The following is a 26,236-nucleotide window of genomic DNA, read 5'->3' on the forward strand; positions in this document are numbered from 1 at the left end:
TTATGTTTTCAATATGTTCCAATACTTCATAATACATATATCATTCTATTTTGTAATTTATAATGAAATTATATATATTTTAAGTATAAGCGGATACTTATTTACACAAAATATAATAGATTTACTTAAATCTGCTTAGTCCGCTTAGGTGCCCGCGTAGGCCCCGTCTAGCCGCCTAGGCGCTAGGCCCCAACCCGCCACTCCACTAGTGCCTAACATCTTTTAGAACATTGCCTTTATTACATAAAGGGCAAAGAGTTCGACCATTAAAGTTATGTTGACTTAATCTCTTGTTAGTAGAAAGTCCATTTCATCTAGAGTTTCAAAGTCTTAAATTCTTTTGTTTAAAATAGGACCATTTGAAATTAGTACCAGGTGGATTACCCTACAATAAAAACTTTGAAACCAACTGTATTGACTAGTTAGATGAACTAGTCAATTGATTACATGTTGTTAGATAGCCACAAGCATATAAACCAAGTATACTGATATGCTAAAGCAAGAAAAGTGATCTCCAGTTATTGTTTTAGCCTTGGTTCTTAAGTTAAGTTTACTTAGTTAACAAAGTGTCAATACTAGCACACTCTACAAAGTTTATATCTAACAATGATTATTTGGATATAAGGGTAACTTTGCAAAGTATTGAACACAATGAAGTTTTTGGCCGGAAAAAACCCACCTGTGGGTTAAAAAACTGGGGACTCTCCACTGAGTGCAATCTACTAATGTAAACAAAGTTCATACAAAGACCACACAAGCTCAATTCCTATATCCCTATCTATAGAGCAGCTTTACCTTTGTGCAACCTTACTTTACACTAGATGAACTCCTTCGGTCTTCACGAAGTGGCAGCTCCTTCTGAGATCTTTACCTTGTGGCACCGATATCAACACGATCAATGAAATGAGGATTCAACGACTAGTCAAGTTCTACAGTCAAATAGTTGAAGAATAACCTAACATGAATCCAAATGCATAGTCTAAGAAAGATATGAAACCTTGAAGATTAGACCTAGAACTTAATGCAAAATCATGAATACAATGCAACCCTAATATGCAATGATTGGCCATTTTTGCATGAGATGGTTTTGTGGCTAGAGTTTCAGTTTTGAAACTTAAGAGGTAGCTCTAAGCTACATGCACTATTTTTCTTGAACTATCAATAACCTAGCCAAGAGACAAATGAAACCTTGAAAACCCTTTTAATTGAAAAGAGGGATGTTTCAGACAAAAGGTACAAGGAGACACGTGCTACAAGCCAAAGAAACCTTTTTCAAATCAAGGGTGAGAAATCGATGCATGGAAAAATATGTCAGATGGCCCATGTGGGCTATCTTAATTCGCGTGCCTAGAGAGCAGGATAGTAGAAGGAATTTATGACTAGACAACTATACTAAACAAAAGAAACCGAAAAAAAAAAGCTTGATATGCATATGCAAATGAATGAATCAAACCTTTTTTGCAATGAAGATGACTGGAGCTTTGACAATTTAATTCTAGCAGAAATCCCAGATCAACATTGTACCCTAACTCTAAATTATGAGTATGTGTGGTAACATTTATAATTTTTGACAAAGGAAGCCAAACAATAAACCTAATACTTAACATCAGCTGTTATCTTCGCCATGACAGTCCACCTTTCTAGGGGCCGAAAAGATTTATATAGGTATTTCAGCTTTCTTCTTGTAATCATCGTGCGATTCACCAGTGTTAGGACTCGACCGTGTGGTGCTTGGTAAAAAGAGAGAGAAAATGGAGAAGGTCCATGCCTTGTGCACATGCCAGACTGAGCCAATACGCGAGATTGAGCGAAATCTCAAACGTCACACTGATCTCATAAATCACAGTCCACCGGGGCAAAAACGCAAGCACAGAAAAAAAGTGGGAAACCCCAAGACTCCCAAACCCTCTCTTCGCGCCTTAACCTCTCTATTTCTCCCCTTCTCTCTCTCAATCAAATCCAAACCATTCCCCAAACAATTGAGCCGTTTGAGAGCAAAGGCAGGAGGAGGGGGGCGGCGATACTGATCCACCATGATGCAGCAGCATCAACCTCCGCCAGTCCCACTGCAATCGCAGACCGCCGGAACCCCAGCCGGAGTGCAGGTCCGCTGCGCTGGCTGCGGCAAGATCCTGACTTTGGACGCAGGGGTCACCGAATTCGCCTGCGACGCCTGCCAATTGCCCCAAATGTTGCCGCCCGAGCTGATGACCCGAGCCCAGGCTTATGCCCAGGCCCGCGCTCCGCCTCCGCTGCCACCCCCGCCGCCCCATGTTGCGCCTCACGGCGTTGATCCTTCGAAGATCCAGCTTCCCTGCGCTAATTGCAAGGCCATCCTTAACGTGCCTCATGGCCTCGCGAGGTTCCGGTGCCCTCAGTGCCAAGTTGACCTGGCTGTTGATGTCTCGAAGCTCCAGCAGTTCTTCCCGCCCCGTCTGCCCCTGCCTCTTCCACCCGAGGAGGTCAATGAGGTAACTGTTTGGTTGCTGAGAAATTTCTGGAATGTGGAAGTATGAATTGCAAATGCACTATGAGTGCTAGAAGTATTTTGCTTTGTTAACATAAACCTTAATAGATATGCTTTCTTGGTAGTTAGAACAAGTAAAAGGCTTAGGACTTAGGGGTGAATACTGTGGATTATTTTTTGCGAGAGACTCCGAGTCTCCAAGTAATGTATGTTAGAAAGTTTCACTTTTGTGTAGTTCCATTACTTCCTACGATGAATATTTCAGTTTCTAGCTAGTATGGACTCGTCTGGAATTGCTTTTAAAAACGCTGAAAGCGCATTTAGTGAAAATGTTATTGGAACCAATCCTTAGTAAAAGTGCAAGTGAATCTTGGAAGAACACTTAAGTGCTTTTTGGTGCTTCTTGCAAGAAGCACGTCAAGTTGTTTTGGAACCCTTTTAACATTATCTTTAAAAGCACTTTTAGTCATTTAAAAGTTCCAAATGAACCCTATATATTGGAGGTTTCTACTAGGGGACTTGTATTTGGGGATGGTGTTCTTGTTTGTAATACTTTGATTCCGGTTTTGGTGTGACTGACTGTTTGATCACTAACAATTTTTAACCGTCCACTTATGTGTTCAAAGCCTCTGCCTTTCCTACATATTTGGTTTCCATTAGAGTTTAAAGTAATTTAACCACATGAAAGGGAAACTTTTTGGGTGGGGTTTTTTGGGGGGGGGGGGGTGAAACTTCCACCAGGTCACTTAAATTAAAGAAGATTTATTTCAGTTCAGAGATACTGTGCATCATTCAAACTGGCAAAGCCTAGGTACTCAAATATAAAATCCATTTCTGTTTCCAATAAAGTATAACTTATTTTCAGAACTGACCAAAGCTTAGTTGTAATCACCAAAAGCTGCATATCTTTTGGACCAATTATGTTTTATATAGGATCACTAAAGTAGCATTATGGTGCTGCACTCCTTGGAGTCCATTTATGAAAATATCTTTCAGTGAGGAGCATCTATCTTAAGTCCGTAAAGCAAATTCATGTTTCTGGTCGTGGCTTTGTTTATTCTACGAAGTTAAAAAATGAGCACTCTTATAGAATGTTATCTTTTGAAATGATATTATCAGATACATGTAGGCTTATACTTTCATGGCTGCATCAAACATGTCAGGTCGCCATCGAAGTAGAGCGAGAAGAGGATGAAGGTGGCATGGCAGGAGAAACATTTACAGACTATGTGAGTGTTTTTGTTTGCCATTAACAAGTACGATGTGATTTATGTTCATAATTGCTGAGGCCTCATGGTTACAAGTTCTATCTTGGAGTTTTCTTTCTTTTTGACAATGTCAGTGTCTTGACTTTTATTTAAACCACTTGAACCGGCATCTCAGATACATTTTATGTTACTTTTATGTAGCGCCCTCCAAAACTATCCATTGGTCCTCCTCATCCAGATCCTGTTGTGGAAACATCGTCCTTGGCTGCTGTGCAGCCACCTGAGCCCACTTATGATCTGAAAATCAAGGATGATTTGGAAAATTTAAAGGCTTTGTCATGTTTACAGATTGAGACATTGGTCTATGCTTGTCAGGTTGCTGTCCTGTTCTCGCGACGCTTTATTATTTTTAAATTGTCTGCTCCATTGTAAAGCTTTGTTTGCTTCCTTGACAGAGACACCTGCAACATCTTCCAAGTGGTGAGAGGGCAGGATTCTTCGTTGGGGATGGAGCTGGTGTGGGGAAAGGTCGAACAATAGCAGGGTTAATATGGGAGAATTGGCACCGTGGGATGAGGAAAGCAGTGTAAGTTTTTGGTTGCAGTTTGTGGGCAGATTTTAAGAGTCGTTTGCGTAAAAGGATAAAACAGCGCCCCCCCTGGGGGCGGATCGAAAAGGATGATATGGAAAAAATAATCTCTGCGGCCTTATTTTAAGCTCCCATCAATTGGAGTTATAGAAATGTCTTCTTAATACATATTACACGTGGGAAGTTAAAACACTAGCAGCAGAAGTAAATGCACAATGTCCGAAGAAAAGATATCATATTAGTTAGTGTCTGTTCAGTGACAAAAAAAAGAAAAAAAAGAAGTACCACATTAAAACATGGCCTGTTTATACTAAGTTTTGCTCCTTGTGACCGGATAAAAATTTCAAACACATGGGTTTCTTTATCAAACAATCTCACTTGTGGGAGTTTCAGTATTTTTCTTTACGTTAATATTGGTAAAAAGCACTTAGTAACTGGCGTTTGTTTTGTTGGTTGGAATTGCAATACTGAATATTTTCAAGGCCGGAACTATGCTTTTCAACTCTTTGTTTAATGCTTTCTCCTCTCTGCATTGGTTCTAAAACAGGTGGGTTTCTGTTGGTTCAGACTTGAAGTTTGATGCGAGAAGAGACTTAGATGATGTAGGTGCAATTTGCATTGAAGGTAAATGTGCTCGGTCTAGTTTTCTTGTGTGTGTGTGCACGCGCACTTTTTTAAACGTGCTTGGTCTAATTCTATTTGTGTATTTAGAAGTACAATTTCGTATACCGGGACAAATTGTGAAAATCATTCATGTAAAATTGCATATATAAACTTCTTCCTCATCTGTGTAGTACATGTAGTTATTGCACGGTGTGTTGTTGTGTTAATGGTTTTGTTTTGTGGTGTCATAATTTGATTCAAGCTTAATGACATTTGAAAATTATGTGAGGATGATTTAATAGTGGAAAGAAGCTTAGAACTGCTAGGGAAAAATGGTACAGATGCATTTGGCCCAAAGTTGTGGGTCACTGGTGAGTAAGTGGTGATAGTAATTCAATAGAATGCTACTCAAACTATGCTTTAAGTCCTGGATTTCCCTTATTCTAGAAAAGGATACTTGATTGCATTTATTCAAAATGTGAAGGATCGTTACCTTTTCTAAAACTCTGTGATTTGGCATGTGTTTGGATGTGCTTATTATATTACATTGTTTGGTAAAGGGTTGTGGCATGAGATGACAACATGTGCCAAAAATAGAACAGGAAGACAGTTCAAAACAGATTAAATTTTCAGATAGCGTAGGGCATCAGGACTCTGCTTAGGTTTAGCTGCAGGTTACTGATTTTTTGAATTTAAAAAAAAATTCTCCAATTGGGATTGAGCCTTCTTCCATCATGGGAGACTATGATTCTGAACAATATCACAATAGATATAATCTTGTTTGCAGTACACGCCTTGAACAAGCTGCCTTATTCCAAACTTGATTCTAAGTCTGTTGGCGTCAAGGAGGGCGTTGTTTTTCTGACATACAGCAGCCTCATTGCATCCTCTGAGAAAGGTCGTTCACGTATGGGGCAGCTTGTGCAGTGGTGTGGACCAGGATTTAATGGTCTTGTTGTATTTGATGAGGTAGTATATTTTTGTTTTAAATGGTTTTCTGAAGATTTTTAGCATATGGTTTAATTGATGGAATGAAATATTCCATGGTGTCAATATGTTCTGCTTTTCATGCTAAAGGTCAATGGCTTCATTGTAGTGCCACAAGGCCAAAAATCTGGTGCCTGAATCTGGAAGTCAGCCAACACGTACTGGTGAAGCAGTTCTTGAAATTCAGGTTTGTCCTATCAGATTTTTGAAAGCACATATTTTGCCTTCTGCTCTTTATCTATAGCCTTCTGTTCTTTATTTATAGTTACTTTTCAAAGTTTAGATCAATGATTTCATTTTAGGTAATTTAATAGGCATATTTAAGATATTTGAGTTTGCAGAATCTGCATCTTGTATTTTAGTTTGTAAAATCTGATACAACTCCTTCTGATACATTACATGCCTGACTGCAATAGCTATGGTTCCTCTGTACAATAATAAATATACCTTTGCTGTAAAAGGGCCAGAATCGCATTAAGTTATTAACTCATAATGTTTTTCTTTGTATTGTCACAGGCTAAGCTTCCTGAAGCTCGTGTTATTTATTGTTCAGCAACTGGTGCATCCGAACCACGAAATTTGGGTTACATGGTACGCCTTGGTCTTTGGGGCCCTGGAACATCTTTTTCTGATTTCCGTGAATTTCTAGGTGGGTTTTTCACTGAATACCCATACATTTGTTAGTCTTATTTATAAACTTTTACTCACTTCTTATAGAAAGGAGAACATTTTTTCTAACAGCACAGCATGTGTAGGTGCTCTTGAGAAAGGAGGCGTTGGAGCACTTGAACTTGTTGCCATGGATATGAAAGCAAGGTAACAACGCTGAGAATAGTTACATGTAAAATATACATTAGGAGCAAAAGCGATGTAATAAGGATCTAAATTGGGGACTCAATTCTGTGACTTACATTCCAGCTCTTAAATCATATATAGATCACGTAGTGTTTATCTCAGCTGGAATGTATATGGGTCAGGATCGGGAACACACCTTTCTGACACACTTTATTAGGGCCCACTCCATAACTTTTTTCAACGATCCGAACCATCTATATGTCAATTCACCATTCATAGATCATCCTTACAAAAAATTAGACAAGTCCAAAATCATTAAGACACTCATTTGTAGTGAAGAAAATGTACGCATGTGGTTCTACAAAGAAACACTGTTAAAATGACTGCCATTTAATCCAATGGTCATATGGTTCGAATTTGAGTATTTTTGGTAGACATGATCTTTTTGAGGAAAGGCATGAAAGATAGACGGTTAGATTGTTGAAATTCATTATGGATGGGCCCTACAAAATGCCAGTCCTCAACGCCCATATCATAATGCCATCATTGTTATGATGTAAAAATGCGTGTTTTGATATTTCAGGGGGATGTATGTATGCCGTACTCTTAGCTACAAAGGGGCAGAGTTTGAAGTTGTTGAAGCACCGCTAGAAGCTGAAATGATGGTATACAATACATGTCTTATTTGTCTCTGATTACTTGAAATTTAAATTATAAGCACAGTTTATTATTCTTTTATTTTACTTTGTTGTCTTCTTAGGACATGTACGGAAAAGCAGCAGAATTTTGGACAGAACTGCGACAGGATATACTAACTGCATCTGAATTTCTTGCTAATGAAAAGCCTGTTTCTAGTCAAGTGTGGCGATTATATTGGGCCAGCCATCAGGTATTAGTCTAGGTTCCTGGATGTTTGTTGTTTTAAAATTAGTTTTTCTAAACTTTTCACAATATGCTTTCAGTTTTTTTTAATAACTTTTTTATTATGCTTTTGTGCATATCTTGCAGCGTTTCTTTAGACACATGTGCATGTCAGCTAAGGTGCCGGCTGCAGTAAGACTAGCTAAACAAGCATTGATGGATGGCAAGTGTGTGGTTATTGGCCTTCAGAGTACTGGAGAGGCGCGAACTGAGGAAGCTGTGACCAAATATGTGAGCGAATTGGTTATTTTTGTTGTACTTGGCTTTTGATTTGTGCATTATTTAGTTTTTTGTTCCTTGCTTAAGCAGGGTCTTGAACTTGATGATTTTATTTCCGGACCTCGAGAACTTTTACTGAAATTTGTTGAGGAAAATTATCCCTTGCCTGAAAAGCCTGAACCTCTGAAGGTATACATGCGATTTACTATTGTTTGCAACCATTTATTTTAATGTAACTACCAATTTACTTTCTAGAGTTATACTAGGAGAAGATAGTGTGAAGGAGCTGCAGCGGAAGAGGCACTTAGCAACTCCTGGTGTGTCAATGAAAGGGAGAGTGAGGAAAGTTGCAAAATGGAAACCTGCAAGTGATGATGAAAGTGATGAAGAATCTGAAAGTGAGTTCCTAGAAATTGGCTTCTCTCTAATGCTTGAATTTGGGCCCTTAATATTAGTTGTCTTTGGTATCTTGCTGTACTTCAGAATAAGTTTGCAAGCATGTTTTGTTTGGATTCTCATTGTCACCTTGAAGGAAATACTTCTATGGTTCTTATTGATGCATCACTTTTAGCCAGTATGCAGAGTGCACCTACTGAAGCATTCAGCTTAACTGTTCATATGTTTTTATTTAGAATCTTTTCCTTTTAGGGCACATCAATTATAGCGGGTTGTATTTTATGTAGTTGAAAAATGATGCAACTACTCAGTACCTTTCCTTATTCCCAAGCTTTCTTTGATTAATGCAGCTGATTCTGCTCAGGAATCTACTGAATCTGACGATGAGTTTCAAATTTGTGAAATTTGCCAATCTGAGGAGGTAATTCCATTTGGCATGTTAAGATGGTTGTTCTTGCAATATGTTACTTATCCATGAGATGCTGCAGGAACGAAAGAAACTGCTTCATTGTTCCTGTTGTGGGCAACTGGTCCATGCTGCGTGTCTTATCCCACCTGTGACAGATGAAGTATCAGTAGACTGGTCATGCCATTCATGCAAGGAAAAGACAGATGAATTTTTGAAAAGAAGACAAGAGTATATAGCTGTTCTTACGAAGAGGTTAGTTTAATTTGATTCTTTTTCCCCACAAGAGTTTCATATGTAATAACTTAATTTTTCATGACATGTTGATGTCTTATTTATAACTTTATAACCACATCAATGACATTTTCATAACCTTCAGGTATGAAGAAGCTTTGGCTCGTAAGTTAAACATATTGGAGATAGTTCGTTCTTTGGATCTTCCAAACAATCCTTTGGATGATATCATTGATCAGGTAGTGGTGATGTTCTTTCTCTCCCTCTGTCTCATGTAATTTTGAAAATACTAAATCACATGTTCATTGTTAAATTGCATCCACCTTCGTAGAGCCTCCATGCTTGTTCTCTTTTTCCCTAAAATCTAACTGGAACAGCCTTGCCTATAATTTGTTAGATATTGTAGGCTGTTATGCCATGTTGTAGTCTAATTCTATCTTCATTTTGTAGAAGTGTTAGATTCTGAAATCCTTAAGAGGTAGGTCCAAAGTCCAAACTAAACAAGTCTTTTCCATAAGTTTGACCATACTTATGGAAGGGAAGGTTTTGGTCATAAATTTATGTAGAGTAAAACAGCCATCTTTTATTGTATATCTATGGTGTATGTCTGTGGCATAATGTTGCCTAGACATTGACATCATAAAGGATATCAAAGAAATGAGCTATCTTTTCCAGGACAGATTTCTTAATGATTCTGTCAACTGAGGCATGAAGAGTATCTTATTCTTCAGTCTTCATAACAGTGACATAAGTTATGTAGGCATAATGGAGAGGGTTCTCAGAATTAAATCCAGTTCTCTACTTGTGATAGGTTTATTTTTTCTAACCTCCGAGTCTTTTTAAGGCTCAAAAATTGGATCCTGCTTTTTAAGAAATCCTCAATGGTTGACCACGTTAGGAAATAGATAGGTGAAACAATATCCTTGAGCTCATTTAAAGTCCTACTGGATTGAGCATACTCTTCATAAGCATCATAATGAAAAAATAATAAATTTATCCGTTTTAATCTCAAGGGCTTGTATGTTTCCTTTACTAATGGTGCTTATAGGTCATTAAGCTTGCTCCATAATAGAGAACCCGTGATTGGATTTACCTGTTTGGTTTTGTTCACACTGATTTGTACCGTTCTTTTTGTAAGTACTGGTCCTGTTATTCAAACTGGGTTGCTTGTTTCACACTGATTCAAAGGAAATGCTAATTTCCATTCTGCATATTTAATTGTTTATAACAATACTATGTAGGTATCTTACACTTGATATGATAACATTCTGGCCAGCATGAGCAGGCATGACAATGTATATGCATGTAACTCTTAATTCAAAGACTTAAAATAGGTGGTTAAAGGGTCCTACCATAAAAAAAAAAGATGGTAGGCAAAAGAGGCCATTGAGCGAAGGTAGCTTGTTTATTTCCATTTTCAGTCTATACTTGACAATCAGTCTTGTTCCGTTTACAAAGCTCTAACATGATCCCATCTAAGAGTCACTTTGCCAAGACTGTCTGCTTCATTCCAGATTCTAAATTAATGTTCATATTCTACAACACTCTACAGAATACCTCAACTTTATCTGTTTATTGAGCAGAATTTTTTTTCTTATTTCTCTTGGGGTGGGTGTCAGCTTGGAGGCCCTGATAAAGTAGCAGAAATGACTGGAAGGCGAGGTATGCTTGTGAGGGCATCTGGTGGAAAGGGCGTTACCTATCAGGCACGGAACACGTGAGTTATGGTATTTTTTTCACTCTTACTTATTTGAAGTCATTTTTAAATTGGCTAAACTGTATTTCGGTTTAGGAAGGAAATTTCCATGGAGATGGTAAACATGCATGAGAAGCAGCTTTTCATGGATGGCAAGAAGTTGGTTGCCATAATTTCTGAAGCTGGATCTGCTGGTGTGTCTTTGCAGGCAGATAGAAGAGCTACAAATCAGGTATGCCTATAGTTTCTAGAACTTATCTTCTCAACAGTTGCTGGCTTACAGCAGAGTGAAACTGGATAGTATCTTTTCATCACCTCTCCCTCATCTAATTACAAGCATTCTAAAATTTAACAACAGAGACGAAGGGTACATCTTACTCTGGAACTTCCTTGGAGTGCTGATCGAGCGATTCAACAGTTTGGAAGAACTCATCGGTCAAATCAAGCCTCTGCTCCTGAATACAGGTAGGTAGACACTACATGTAAAAATTGTTTCTTTTATTTGGCTCACCAGTGTTATGCTGGTTGCTAAATTAGTGTTGACTAGTTTTCTCTTGACCTTTAATTTGGAAATGACTTCTAGAAAAGTTGTGACCTAGCTACCTTTTACTGTTAGAAGCAAGGGCTTGTCCACTGTGCCAGTACATGTTGATGTATCAGAGTGACTAGTTGAAGGAATCAGATCCTGATATCCTTTATTAGTTTTTTAGTGAAACCAAATATCCTTAATTACTGGATCTCCTATCTGACATATGACAGGTTTTGGTTGAATCTTTGGTCAATCCAACTAAAGGGCCGGCTTTACAACCAAATGAGTTTTGTCTCATACTCAATGAAATTGAGATTACATAAGAAAATTTTCTATTTATTTGTTTGTCGTTTTCTGATCAGTGTGATTACTAATTAGTTATTAAATGCACGCTATTACAGATATGAGAATCATGCATGGTTAGTTGTTTTTTCCAGTTGATGAACTGGTTTCATCCTTTATTTCTTTTGCAGGCTTATCTTTACTAACCTTGGTGGAGAGCGTCGATTTGCATCCATCGTAGCAAAGAGATTAGAATCTCTTGGAGCACTAACACAGGGTGACCGCAGGTTACTTGAATTTCATCTATGTAGATTTGGTAGTTGTTATTATTGTGGTATAAGAACGTGTATTGTAATTTTATTCTCCATTCCGTGAGTGATTTGCTTGTCTCATTATTTGGTTTGATGTAATGCAGGGCAGGGCTATCATTGAGTGCCTATAACTACGATAGTGCTTATGGAAAGAAGGCCTTGATGTTGATGTATAGAGGAATCATGGAGCAGGTTTGTATGAACTTCTTCTGAAAAATAATCTCTCCATAATGTATGAATACAAGTAAAAATTAAATTGTGATGAAAAATAACTAGAAGTCAATTTTCAGGATTCTCTGCCTGTTGTGCCGCTAGGATGTTCATCAGAAAAACCGGAAACAATCCAAGATTTTGTTGAGAAGGCTAAAGCTGCTCTTGTTCTTGTAGGAATAGTTAGGGATGGTAATAGTTTTGAACTATTGTGCCGTACTATGCTGGATAGGATATTTAATGGCTCCATTTTATTCCCTACATGTTCTAAATTATGTAGTGTTAGTACGGTTAATTGATTTAAAATTTTATTTTCCGTAATAGAATGTCACAGAGAATTTGCTTTTAACTATATTTTATTTTATTGGTGGTGACTTATTCTTATTATATATAATGTAGCTCATGGGAAAGATCATGGCAGGCTTGTTGGCCGTATAATTGAATCAGATATGCATGATGTTGGACGTTTCCTCAATCGGATTTTAGGAGTACCGCCTGATATACAGAATAGGTCTGTGATTGACATGTCAATTAAAATATACTTTACTTATAGTAGTTAAAGTTGGGTTTCATAAGCTGATATCATTATAATACACAGGCTGTTTGAGTGTTTTGTTAGCATTTTCGATCATATTGTCCATAATGCACGCATTGAAGGGAATCTGGACTCTGGGATTGTTGATATGAAAGCTAATGTTATAGAGCTACAAGGAACTCCAAAGGTCAAGCATTGCTTAATTGTCGCTTGTTTGATTTACATTTTATATTTATATTGACTTCCAATTTGTTGCAGACTGTTTATGTAGATCAAATGTCTGGAGCTTCGACAGTGCTTTTTACATTTACCCTGGATCGTGGGGTCACGTGGGAGGTACTTTTGTTTTCAAGTGACTAGTTGAGTATTGGCTTATTACTATGTCTATGCCAATTCACATACTAAATTATGTTTATCTTTCGTAGTCTGCGAGTGCCATGCTTGAAGAGAAACAAAAGGATGGACTTGGTTCTGCCAATGATGGGTTCTATGAATCTAGGAGGGAATGGTTGGGAAGACGTCATGTCATATTAGCCTTTGAGAGGTACTGCATCTGAAGTTTGTTATGCATATTTTTTTGGTTTGAAACGTGTATTGTTCTGCCGATTTTTGCTCAAGTGAAGTTGTATATGTTCTATTAGAATGAGGATCCTCTCCAGATCCTCTTGTGAGGATCCTAGGGATCCTCAAATCATGTTCGTTTATCGTACATCATGCGGTCAGAAATTATTTTAAATATTTTTTATTTAAAATTAAACATAAACAGTACTTGATGAAAACTGGCTGCACGATGTACGATAAATGAACACGATTTGAGAATCTGGAGAGGATCCTCGATCTTTTTGTTATTAATTTATTATTAATATTATTTTTCTTCTGAGTTTTTCTTCAGCATTATTATATGTACTTTCCCTTCATAGTTCTTGGGCTTCAATTCGTGTATCTTTCTACTTCATTTTCTGGTTTCATTGTTTACCCTAAATATGTTTCAGTTCTACTTCCGGATTGTACAAGATAGTCCGTCCTGCGGTGGGAGAGTCAGTAAGGTACCAAATTTATGCTTTATGTGCTTCATTCATCTTTGTTCTAAAATAAATATATTTCACTTTCACCTACTGCTTTTCCCCTATCCAGAGAAATGCCTCTGTCAGAGCTAAAAAGCAAATACAGAAAAACATCAACATTAGAGAAGGCTCGTCGTGGCTGGGAAGATGAATATGAAGTTTCGTCCAAACAGGTAGATATTGATAAACTTTCAAAATTGCTGCATTATTTTTGGTGCAAATAGTTGCTTTACTGTTATTGAATGACTTTGTTGCTATTATGTATAATGTGATGCTGAAAATCTGTATTTCTTATGTATTCGAATCGACTATTTATTCAATCAAAATGGAAAAAAAGGCACTCATTTATCAAATCATCGTGTATCATATGTTTACCTTCATGGCCATTTTGACCTTTGATTAACCATGCACCGCATGTCTGGCTCATTCTTTCTTTCTTGAAGACTTGGATATTGTTTCCGTGTCAAACAGCAACTCAACCGACTAGGTGTTTTAACATCTCATTTGCTGATTGTGATAATCTTGTGACTTCACCATTACTTGCAGTGCATGCATGGACGCAATTGTAAGCTTGGCAACTTCTGTACTGTTGGCAGAAGACTGCAGGAAGTAAATGTATTAGGTGGCCTAATTCTTCCCGTCTGGGGCACTATTGAGAAGGCTCTTTCTAAGCAGGTAACTTGTTATCATCTGCTAGTTAATGTGACCTGGTGATCTCAGTGACGTAAATTTAACAAATTACAGACTGCCTTTTCTTCATTGTGATTTGTGGACAACCTTGAAATGCTCTCTTACCAAGTGCCAGTGTTTGCACTTAATTGTTCCTGAACAATTTATATTTAGTAAAAGTGCAAATATGCATTTCTAACTACTGATAACTCGTGTGACAATTTCTCCAGCAACGGCAAAGCCACAAGCGACTACGTGTTGTGCGTATAGAAACCACGACAGATAACCGCAGAATCGTTGGTCTCTCTGTCCCAAATGCAGCAGTGGAATCCGTACTTCAAGGTCTCTCCATTTCTCTTGTTAATTTTCATTTTTTCCTCAGCTTAGCGCACTTGACTGATAAAAAATTTCAAAGCCACTCCAATTCAAACTCTTTTAACGATGAGCATTTACTTAAGATAACTTCTTGAGGTGCCTAGCTAACTTAGCCTAGTTCTTATGCAAGTGAAACTCATAAATGGCTGAGGATATGAAATTCATGAACTCGTTCGTTCCCTTTAGAAGTTTACTTGACCGAGGATGCTCTGATTATGTTTCAGATTTTGCATGGGTTCAAGAAATTGACGACTGAGATGACGCAGTAGTCTGGTTGTAAATTTTGCCAAGTTGCTATGCTACTCTACGCCGTGATAATCTTGGAAGCACATGAATAGTTCCAGAACGAAGGCAGAAGCCAAATACCCAAGAAATAGAAAAAGCGAAGATGATTTTTCTGCACATCGTAATGACCCCGTGCAGTCATTGATTTTGATTTTATTTGTTTCTCGACCTCCATTGCTAATCTGTTTTGTTTTTTTTTTTTTTTTGCCCTATTTATTTTGTATATCACCGACGACGTTTTACGGCATTGGAGGTTAGATTTAGTAGGCTCTCTTGGTCATTAGTTTTGCCGCAATCAATTTGTATCACTATCATACAGTTAATTCAAATGGTAGAGGAAATAGAAAATTCCCCGTTTTGTTCAACATCATACATTTTGTGAATGAAATTGTACCCAAAAAAACAAAAAAAATCCTTTACGTTCAAAGACATTAAGATATTTATTAGATGAAAAAGAACAAAACAAAATCATTAAAATTCAAATGGACAAAATCGAAAATCCGATAAAACCAGTGAAAATATTAAAGCCGTAACATCTCATTCTAACAATGCAATGCATTATTCAACTAAGAGGTCATATAGCGGTGAATCAATTTTATGCAAGTCTTTTCCGAAAGAAGAGCATAAAGTGCCTCACTGAAATTATTTATCACAGTACATATAAATATTTATAAACTCTCAGATCAGCACACGAAGGGAGCAGCGACGTGATGGTCATGGCAATAGAGGCCAGGTCGCTGAGTGAAACCCTGTCTCTTCAGAGCCTGCCTCGCCTTGAGAACAAGCTCTTGGTTCGAAACGGCTCCGTCTTGCTCTGAGAGTATCTTCTGAATTGCATTACTAAGAGCGCCATAGCTTTCAGCTGCATTTCCGGGAGGAGTGGCATCCGCGGACGTTTGGTCTGTCTGGCAACCGCTAATGAGAATCCCGCCATCAGGAATGGCGCGATGATTTGCTCCGGCATAAACCTCTTGCTTGCTGCCTACTTCTGTCTCTAAAGCAGGCTTTGCGTACTCATCGTTTTCTTGAAGCTTTAGTTCAAGAAACCCTTGAGCCAAGCTTCCAATCTTCCCCAATAACCCGCTGCCTCCGCCCTCTTGGTTTTGGAGTTTGCTCATGATCACCTTCATGAACTTCTTCACCTTAGGGCTGGCATCCTCTCCGAAAACATCGAAAAGTGTTGGCCTCAGCTTCCCAACGTCAATGTCATCCTTGCCTGTTTTCTGCTTGAGTATCTCTATGAGAGTTGAGAGTGGTAGAGACCGGCCTTTGACACGGACCCTGACCCCGTCTTCAGTTTCGATCTCTCTGTCTTCCGTCTTCTCTTCTTCATCATGATGTCGACCGTGGCGCAATGCAGATGGGATGTGAATCCCACGAGATCCCAGTGCATCTTCCGCCCTGTCCTTCAGAAAATTCTTGAATCCACCACCACCGGAGCCGGACTCGCGCCCTCGCCCCTTGGTGCTCTCCCCTATCTGCTCTTTCGCTTCATCAATGAGGCCCCCGCTGTGGCACGAATCTGATACAATTGTCAGCCGGCAACCTGCTGGCAGCTGGTCTACAAACTCCCTGAAGTCATCATCTGTTACAAGTACCATCTAAAACAATTGTTATACCGGCCCCATACCAAACAAAGCAATCAGATTCATGTTCATATATGACCAAATTCAGATTAAAACTTTTTTTGTGGTAACAAAAAGTTTAGGAAGAGATTGGCTACTCTCGCCACCAATACCAGGGCATACCCACAATCTCAAGTCAAAGGGATTTACGTGTGACACTTAACTGACAGTTGTCACGGGTATACATTTATGAAGGAATTTACAAATTATGCACCAACGAGAACTGTTGGCAGCGTGAATCAAACTTAGATTGGGGGTTAACCTCAAGCACGTCCGTACCAACTGAACCAACCTTCGTTGGCATTATGCTTATATTTTTTATAAGCATTCTGAGTTTGTATTAGAAAGAACAGTAGATAGAAATGACTTAATCTTATACTTTAACACAATGTAAACGCAGAAAAGCAGAAAAGCAGACTTTACCAAAAAAAAAAGAGAGGGCAGAAAAGCAGATCAAGAACCCAAACACATTATATTAAGAATCACAACCAAACGGATTTAACTCATCCAAAAATTTTGGATCATCAAGCAGATCTTAATTTTTCTGAAATATGATCAAATTCTATCCATAATCCACCAAAACACAGCAGAGACTAAAAAAAAAAAAACAGAAAATTGGCTGAAACGATCAATTTACAAATCTCGATTGCTGAAATGATCGGTTTTTAGTATTTGATGGATATGACGTCAATATTTGATAGACATGTGATCAATGTTTGATTGATACGTTGGTTAATATTTGACCGATTTGTTCATCCACGTTTGATCGATATGTCGTCCATCTTGATTTTGATAAGTTCATCCAGTCGAATTATAAAAAAACAGATACAAATCAAAACAATAATCGGTTCAAGTAAAACTCAAAAATCAAAACTGAGACGGAAAAGAATTTAGAAAAGAAATGAACGAGTCAAACCAGTGATGAGGTTCATGTCCGTGGGGACGATGCACTCGTCATATCCCGTATCATCATCATCCCCCGTCTCGGCGGGAAGGCGGGTCCCGTGGCCACTGTAGTGAACAAACAGGACGTCGCGGGGATCGGCGGATCGGATGAGGTTGGTGATGGCCCGGCGGATGTTTTTTCCGGTGGGCTGAGTGTAGGAGTCGTCGGTGTCGATCAGAACTTGGATGTCGTCCTTGGAGAAGCCGTAGCGGTCGACGAGGCATCTGTGCATTCGCCTGACGTCGTTTATGCAGCCTTTGAGCTCCGCCTTCGTTCCTTGGTAGTTGCATCCTATCAGCACTGCCTTCTTCACCATTTCTGAAGATTTCCGATCACTCTTACTCTGTTTTTTGTTTTTTTTTTTTTTGTGTGAGAAGGAGAATTGCATTGTGATGATCCTCTGTTTATTATTACCTTAAAATTAGAGTTTTAATTATTTATTTATTTATTTCGGAATTACAATAATATTTTAATATACAAATCCTTTTGTTTGATTAATATACAAGGTGAATTAGTTTTTTAAATGGGTTTTGGTTTGGGTTGGTGCCGGCAAAGAAGAACAGGATAAGGACTTGGATGCACGTCCTGGCTTTTAATTGCATACCAAATTGCTGCATGATATATTTTGCCATATTAGCAAGATATTGTGCCAATGACTATCTATCTTTAATATTGGCACAAGTTAAATTTAGGGTTATCTTGAAAATATTTGTAGTATTTTCTGAACTTCCCCACAAAAAATTATCAAATTTATAGTATCATTTGTTGAGGGTATCAATTTTACATTGAAAAAAGCGATGTTGTATGTGCTTATAAGTAATTGGGTTATTCTCCATGTTGTTAATTGGTTTTATGGTAGAACCTTAACTTTCTTCATAGTATTAGAGCAGGTTGTCCTACGTGTGAAGTCCAATGAGCACACGTGCTTCACTTCACCGAATTTGTATTGTCCACTTGCTGGATTTGAAAATTAGCCGTACGTGAGGGAGCGTGTTGAGAACTTGAGAATATCAATCTCACATAAAAAAAAAGAAGGGACTTTACATGTGCGTATAAGTAATTAGACTACTTCCTCGTACAACAACATAACCATGCTATGTTACGTTATTTTCTTACTTACAAGTATCTTTTTGCCAAGTGGTTTAAAACATTATCATACACTTGATGTCGTGTGTTCGTGCACTTGCTCCATCATCAATATCTAAGCGGAAAACCAGAAATTTTTCATAAATTGGGTAAATATTTTGTTATGCGGAAGATAAAAGTTAAGCCAAATGATATTTGGACTAAAACAAGCAATAGCTGCGTGATTAGAAAAAAAAGACATGTAGTTTAATAGTAACCATAACAACCTGAATTGTGTATTGCCCTAAGCTCCATATCAATAATCTTGAAAAATGATAAGATGTAATGTCGCGCAGAGAGAATTTATGTTACAAAAACAAAGGGCGTCCTGCCCATTATGACTGGGTAGCAAGCAAAAAAATAAACGCACAACACAAAGACTAGAAAAAATAGGGGGAAAAAACATAATCATGTCCTCGACATCATTTTTTAGCATTGACAAAATTGCAGTTCACTCGGATTTCACCTTCATTAGGTCTTGTGAGAACTTGCACATTTCCAAGCTTCACCATTGACACAGAAAACTGGCTTTCGAAAAGTGACGGCTGAGACGCCAATGCAGCAACAAAAGGACCGGTTCTCTTGTCCGACTTGAGCAGCTGATCAGTTGACAACAATCCCAACTTCTTGTTGAGATTCGAGTAGTACATTGGATCGAATGTCTTTGGAGTTATGGCGTCGAGATAAACCAAGTCCAAGTCATTTTTGCATTTCTTCTTCAAGAAGTTATTCAAGTACATAGAGTTAAGTGAAGGGTCAGGCTTTCTCGTTCCATTGAAATTTGAGAGCCTGTGCTTGAAGGCGTAGCAAGAACTTCTGCCCATGGTGTGTGCCCCGGAGAGTGTGACCAAATCAAGCATGTTCAAGCCGCGTGATTGGAAAAAATTGATCAATTGAGTGATGTTCTCCTGTCCCTGAGGAACAATGTCAGCTTCCTTGAGGATTGAAATTTTACCATCTTTGCGTCCGAAGGGGACTTCCCAAAATGGACCACCAGCTATGATTGTGGCATCTCTGGTTGCGGCAGTGAGAATGTCAGCACATGAGACGGTTTTAGGACACTGCCTCTCAAGCTCCGCTTTGATGTCATCAATTACTTCAAAACCTCTGAGTGTCCTGCTGGCAAAAGCCCTCCTCTCGCTCGCTTGATGGTTAAGGAGAATTGATGCATCGCATCCCTGCAGTGCAATGTTCATTACAATCATATAATACATGTCATTTACTATATTCTCTAAGCCTTTCTTCTATACATTAACTGTTAGAATTTCGTCTAGATCTTGTACTTTTGTATATGGTAAGTGACATTTTACATTGTATGAAAATTTAACGGTTAATAGGATCGGTTAAGGGTTCAATTCCTTCTAATGCAAGTAACAAAAAAGAAAAGTAAAGTCAATGCGAACGAATACTTACTCTCACAATACAGTCATGGAAGTGTAAGCGAATGATGCTAGCAGCCAAAGTGAAATCCTTCTGAATCCAATCTCCGACTTTTTGTTGAATGATTCCCTCAGCTTGTGGACATGTTTTAACATAGTGATCGAATGACAGAAGATCCTCAGCGCGAACAGATTTGGCCCGAGACTTTTTTACGTTGAGAGCTGCCGTTATAGGTAACTTAGTCGATGATACAACATTGATCATGAAAAGCTCCAACAGAACAAGAACAACAGACAATGTTGAACTGCACAACTTCATGTTTATGAAAACTTGTTTTTGGTATTTGGTATTATTGTGTGTGCTTAACATTAACCTAAATCAGCCTTGACTTTATATACAACTCTAAAAACTGAGTTGACATGTTCGTGGGGTTTTGTAAATACGTGAGAAGCACTATTGCGTCTTAACGCACACTAAATAGTAACATGCAAACATGTAGCTTTTGGAAGTCTAATTTTTTAAAATTTTGTGTACAGATTGATACTGTTTATAATTCGGGTCATCAGCTGAGACCAACCACCAACCCACCCCACTAGGGGAAGGTCCCAGCGGAGAAAAACCCACCCCAGCAGGGATACCGAGAGCTCCATCACAAACTACACCTGGATCCCAAATTAATTAATATATATTAGCTCTTCAAGATTCCCACGTCTTTAACATTTGTATTTATTTAATTATTATTTTTTTGATTAACTTGTATATATTTATTCGGACTTTGACAAACCATCCCATATTCAAAGTTTCTCAACCTCTAAACGAGAGATTTTTCAATGTAACCGGAACACAGAGTGGTACACTACGTGTTACTATATAAATAACAGAATATGTGTGTTAAAAACTTAAAACTTAAAAAATATAATTTTTCACCATTTATATAAAAACACATGGTGTACCATCCGTATTCCTGTCATAATGAAAAATTTCTCCTCTAAAACAATTGGAGAGTTGAGTAATCAAGTGTGTTGAAGTAATCAAGCATTTTAATATTAGTCCAAAACGCATAAATCCCTTTTATCCGGTTAAACATTCTAGCAAGTTGCATATTGTCATTTAGAACTTTTCCTTATTTCTAAAAGAAAGAGAAAGTAATGATGCTTAGTTTTTCCATTTTTTTATTTTTTTATTTTTTTGACAATGGGGATATTTTAGGATTAGGGTTTCAATTATGGGACACTTCTAGAAGTATCTATTCTTAATCGTATTAAATGGGCCTCGAAGGCAGCCTATTTTTTTTCTTCTAATTTTAGAATTAACTACTCAAAACATCTCTAGAGGGGCTTGAGCATTGCTCGAAGCGTGTCGAGAGTGCTCATAGGCGGGGTTTAGGCATTGCTCGAGGCATGTCGAGAGTGCTCATAAACTACTTAAGACTATGTTTCAAAATCTTGAACAGTGGCCAAAAATCTTTAATGTGTTAACAAAAATCTTAGTTTCCTATATTTTCCAAGCTTCAGCAGCAGGACCTAAGTAAGTTCCTCTCTGCTACTTAGAGAGCCCATTCACAAATTTTCACTACATGTAACTAAGAAATTGCCAAAATCTCCAGCTAGCTAGCTAGTGCCAAGAGACCATACATTGCCAAATTTATATATATGTTGAAATGCTGATACATTATACTAAGAGTTACTATACATTATATATATATATATATATATATATATATATATATTCCAAATTGGATTAAATGTCCCTAGTAGTGATGGTCCCGTACAAAAAGCTAGATTTAAATTCTCGTGGTGGAATCCATTATGTTTGAAACCCAAAATTAGTTTTCTGCTAATAATCCGTTAACCCATTCAACCTTCATAACCGAAAGAGATATGAAAATGTTAACGGAGAGTTTAAATCCTCCAACTGTAGCATCGGAACTTTCAAACTATGTTTGCTTGTTTAATGTTGAACAATTTGTTTTCTTGATGGAAATCACCTGATTTATAGAATTGGAACTTTGAATCTTTGATGCTTGCTGATCCATTTGAGTTGCGTAGTGGGTTGTGTTTGAAGAACTCTTCAATTTTTAAAAAATTTGTGCTGCAGGTACAAAGTTGTTAGATCTTCATCCGGGAGGAATCACACTGTATTCGCTACTTAGGATGGACATTCTTTCGCCTTTGGCTGGAATAAGTATGGACAGATGGGTTCAGGTTCAGTAAAAAATGGTAGGTTTACTTTGTCTAGTTAGTTTGATGAAATTTTAGGAGCTTGCTGTGAGAATCTGATAACAAGTTATTGTCTGGATTACACTAATTCAATCATGCTTAACTGTATAAACTGATCAATATTCTTAAGTTTTCGTGGCGTTCTACTATCTAGGGCCCATTTCAAATTTTTATATTTCGTAGTGGGTCATGTTACATACTGCTAACAGCTATCTGGAAAAAAAAAAAAAAAAAAAAAAAGGGGGCTGGGCTTGGGGTGGGGTGAGAATGTTAATTAACGGAGAATTGGATCGAAATGTTAATTTTGAGCTTATTATAACGGACTTGATCGCGAAGGTTTAAATCTTATTTTTGTTGTTTGATTATTCTATTATCATGAGAACTATTAATCCAATTTAGTCTTTTTTTTGTCGGATTGCTTAGTTGAGGTTGACATCATACTCACTCTAGAATTAAAATCATAATGTTGCAAAGCTCACACCTTTAATATTAAATCTGCACTCAAACCTGAAATCAACAGGTTTTTACAAAGTGTTATTAATTAACATAACGAGGAACACAAATTCACACCATACAAATGAATCATTTAAACAAAAATTACAACCACCAAAGAAATAAGCAAAATCAGATCAATTATGTTTGAGTAATGCTAGGGAAACTAAATTTGTAGACTAAGTTTTATAAACTAAATAACATGGAAGTTGATGATTGAATTATTACTTAAACGTTGATAAATATACTCATTTCTTATTGATGACACATCATTTAGTTTGCAATTTTAATCTATAAATTTAGTTTCTCTAGCATTACGTATTAAGTTTTCTAATTAAGCTTTGCAGAATACAACCATGTCCTTCATCATCCCCAGAGATCTCAACCTTCTCATGTTTGTGTTTTTTATTCAATTCCTCCTCCTTAGGCACTGTAATTACCAACACCCCGTCACGCATTGAAGCCTTAATCTCATCGACCTTGGCTTTGTCAGGCAACCTAAAATTCCTCGAGAAGCTTCCACTTGTCCTTTCCTTACAGTGCCACGTCTCATGCTTGGGGTTTTCCGTTTCAGGCTCCAGTTTTCTCTTTGCAGTAACACGAAGCGCTTTGTTTTCTTGCAGCTCAAGCTTCACGTCCTCTTTTGCAAGGCCTGGAAGATCTATTTCAAAGGTGTGAGCATCTGAAGTCTCCTTCCAGTCCATGTATGTGGTGTTGTTGGATATTTCTGAGTCGAAAACTCTGAAAGGTGCCAAAAAGTTGGGCTGATCTAAGAGAGATTGTAATAAAATGGACATTTTCAGATTTGAGTTTTTGTTGTTTTTGTGGTTTGGGTTTAGGGTTTGGGATGATAAAGCTATTAACCTGAGTTCTTGTTTTAATTACGGATGGTGTTTTTTATCAGATTTCGCAAGTGATGGTTTTGGTGCGTTGTTTGATATGAGTCTTTTCCTGGGAGGGAAGAGGAGACGGTGATTTTCTTGGAGTTTCTGGAGTTGGATAGTCTTCGGCTTCTAGGGAATTGATGTTCTTGATGTCGATGGACTTTGTTGGGCCCATTCCATTTATATTTTTTGAGATAATGGGTAGGGGATAGAAGTCAATATTACAGAACTCTCTTGGAGAACCTGGAAATTGGTTCCTAGAAGTACCGTTCAAGCTCAAAAGCGTAGTTTGAATATGCTTCTCTATAAAGCATTTATTTGTTGTTAGAAGCACATGAAATTTTTATCAAGAATTCATAAAATATCTGACAACCCCATAGACACTATTAACTTCGTATGCTAAAACATTATCCCAAGCACTTTTGATTATCTAAATCTAAAAATACTTCCAAATACAACTTGAAAATCTAAATTTGTACACTCAAGTGCATGAATAAATAATTTTAGTCACTTCAACAAATAAGCTAGTCTTTAATTACAACACCAATGAGAAATGGTCCCATATTAAATATAATTTACCATCGATATTGTCTCCAAACTCAAACATACGTCCAACATGTGGGGAGAGATAGCCGCAATGAACTCATCAACGTGTGGATTTTTTTTTCTAAAAAGGCTAGATGCTATTAGTATTTAGCCACCAACTTCAAACTCGTAGATTATTTTGGTATTTTCGGATGCATGATTATGTTCATCTACATTTATAGCTTGTATTGAGCTACACAACCTTAACACTGTTATAATCCTTCATGCTTTTACAACCAGATCGAAGATGATCATCCTCTCAAGTATTGTCAGGGCCGGTCTAGAGATTTTTGAGGCCTGGGGCGACACTAAAAAATGTACCTCACTTCATATAAAAAAATTATTTGTTTTCACACGTAAGACATCGATAAAATTATATTTAGAAAAACATTTCAAACTCAATAATTTAGAAACACGGAATAACTAATTTATTTTGTATCGAGATAAGGAAACCAAAAAACTTCGGGCTTACAAGTAGATTGATTATGAGTTTTGTTTTTCATCTGAACTTTTAAAGTGTTTTTGTGATGTATTTTTTCTTATTTACTAACCTTGTCAATATAAGAATAAAAATAATAATAATAATGTTTTCGAGTCTTTAAGGATATGTATAAGTAATGAATGAACACTAAATTAAACCTTTTGATGACACGTAATATTATTTGCAAATTTAGTCTAAAAATTTAGTCTACGCGTTACTCTTTGTTGAAGATTAGACTTGAATGAGAACGGATAATTAAAAATAGCAACCCACATAGCTACTAGCTAGTAAATAAATTAACAACCAAACAAAAATTTGTAAAAATTGAAAAAAAAAAACTTGCACATAGCATTTCGAACTTAGGACCTCTCATTAATTTTAAACAACAAAAACCATTGCTTCTAATTAAACTTCTTGATCATTTAGCCAAAATTTATAAATTTATACTATTATGAAAAGAGATTTGTAAAAAAATTGGAATGTAAATAAGCACACATGGTGTTTTGAACCTAAGACCTCCTCATTAATTTTAAACAACAAAACCACCAGTTCTAGTTAAATTTCTTTGTTACTAAACCAAATTTCATAAATTTATGTTCTTCTAAAAACATATATAAATATATCACCATAATGACGCCCCTAATTTTTTGGGGTCCCGAACGATCGCCCTATCCTGCACTGGGCTTGAACCGGGCCTGAGTATTGTGTATGTGGACGTTTCAACGTTCCTCTTATGTCCTAAGGAGTTTCTTTGAGGCCTCCACATCATACCTAATTACGATCAGCCCATGCACAGCCTTAAAATGAGGGAAAATGATCCTCGCCGGATCCTTTTTCTAAAATGAGCTCAATTTGAAACATTATTTAGGGTTTTTTAGGGGCATGTGTGGGCTTTTCCTTCAGAGTTCCCAACCTAATAATATTATTCAATGAAAATTTGAAAACGATCCAATTTATTCTATTTTGTTTTTTGGACGAACCACTTTATTCTATTTAATTCCTAAATCACGTCCAACAAAAAAAAAGTTCCTAAATCATGACTTCAGACCAAAACGAAATGGAAAATCTTAAACCCTGATTAGAAACGTGTGTGATACATGAAAAAAAAAATGGTACTTGAAAACTTCCTGATCATGCTTACATATGCAAGTTAATCCTTTTGTACTGGCCAAAGTTTGTTTATTTATGTGGCGATACACTAATTTTACTACAATTTTCAAATTGGTGTATCAGCACATGATAAAAAATAAAATAAAAAAGTTGACATTTTGAATTAGTACTTAATCATCATCATCCAATAATGCAGATGTATAATTGTAACAAAAAAAATAAAAAATGTACCAAATATAAATGTGTTTTACGTACACAGGTACATATATTGATAGAATTGTACCTCAGTTTCATATATAGTTTTTTCTTTGATCATCAAGTCCATCTTCTTGATCCAATTAATTATATCCTTTTTTGTTCCCATGGGTTCATGTCCACCGGTGCCCTTGCATGCACGCACAAGTCTTCAGTGCAAAACTAAATATTCCCCACCATTTGGCCCATACAATAATGCAAATTATATACATAAAAAATCTACTGCAGGGTTTTGGCTGTGAAATGGAATGTTTTCTTTTCCAAGAATTCAAACACAAGTCATCATCTCTGCCATGAATATGATCCTTTTCTGTGCAAGCGAATGTATCAGAAAGTGCTTCACATTCTCCCTT

General features: G+C 37.2%; 4 protein-coding genes across 4 annotated transcripts; 1 reads left to right on the forward strand and 3 right to left on the reverse strand.

Annotated features, from left to right (window-relative positions):
• The first annotated feature begins 1,998 nt into the window (after window positions 1–1,998).
• LOC103932641 (protein FORGETTER 1-like) lies at window positions 1,999–15,146 on the forward strand. The gene is made up of 32 exons (XM_048573657.1): window positions 1,999–2,471; window positions 3,631–3,696; window positions 3,877–4,050; window positions 4,131–4,261; window positions 4,812–4,888; window positions 5,655–5,836; window positions 5,964–6,041; window positions 6,371–6,503; window positions 6,610–6,670; window positions 7,233–7,314; window positions 7,410–7,538; window positions 7,658–7,801; window positions 7,880–7,977; window positions 8,054–8,187; window positions 8,536–8,606; window positions 8,674–8,846; window positions 8,971–9,064; window positions 10,445–10,542; window positions 10,618–10,753; window positions 10,880–10,986; window positions 11,524–11,619; window positions 11,748–11,835; window positions 11,934–12,045; window positions 12,253–12,364; window positions 12,452–12,575; window positions 12,647–12,724; window positions 12,814–12,932; window positions 13,381–13,434; window positions 13,523–13,625; window positions 13,999–14,127; window positions 14,352–14,463; window positions 14,721–15,146. Exons 1-32 carry the CDS (start codon window positions 2,034–2,036, stop codon window positions 14,750–14,752), a joined length of 3,765 nt encoding a protein of 1,254 aa, XP_048429614.1. The 5' UTR covers window positions 1,999–2,033; the 3' UTR covers window positions 14,753–15,146.
• Window positions 15,147–15,280: 134 nt separating this feature from the next.
• LOC103958114 (metacaspase-4-like) lies at window positions 15,281–17,903 on the reverse strand. The gene is made up of 2 exons (XM_009370344.3): window positions 17,323–17,903; window positions 15,281–16,366 (listed from the first exon to the last, which is right to left on the reverse strand). Exons 1-2 carry the CDS (start codon window positions 17,738–17,740, stop codon window positions 15,465–15,467), a joined length of 1,320 nt encoding a protein of 439 aa, XP_009368619.2. The 5' UTR covers window positions 17,741–17,903; the 3' UTR covers window positions 15,281–15,464.
• A 996-nt stretch (window positions 17,904–18,899) lies between these two features.
• Window positions 18,900–20,175, reverse strand: LOC103958132 (peroxidase 7-like). The gene is made up of 2 exons (XM_009370362.2): window positions 19,891–20,175; window positions 18,900–19,655 (listed from the first exon to the last, which is right to left on the reverse strand). The coding sequence occupies exons 1-2, from the start codon at window positions 20,173–20,175 to the stop codon at window positions 18,900–18,902; spliced, it is 1,041 nt and encodes a 346-aa protein (XP_009368637.2).
• Window positions 20,176–22,882: 2,707 nt separating this feature from the next.
• LOC103958131 (18.1 kDa class I heat shock protein-like) lies at window positions 22,883–23,365 on the reverse strand. The gene has a single exon (XM_009370361.2). The coding sequence runs from the start codon at window positions 23,363–23,365 to the stop codon at window positions 22,883–22,885; it is 483 nt and encodes a 160-aa protein (XP_009368636.2).
• Window positions 23,366–26,236: the final 2,871 nt, after the last annotated feature.

The sequence above is a fragment of a genome, unplaced genomic scaffold, assembly GCF_019419815.1.
Source record: "Pyrus x bretschneideri cultivar Hongxiangsu unplaced genomic scaffold, Pyrus_bretschneideri_v1 Contig7, whole genome shotgun sequence".
NCBI classification, from domain to species: Eukaryota; Viridiplantae; Streptophyta; class Magnoliopsida; order Rosales; family Rosaceae; genus Pyrus; species Pyrus x bretschneideri.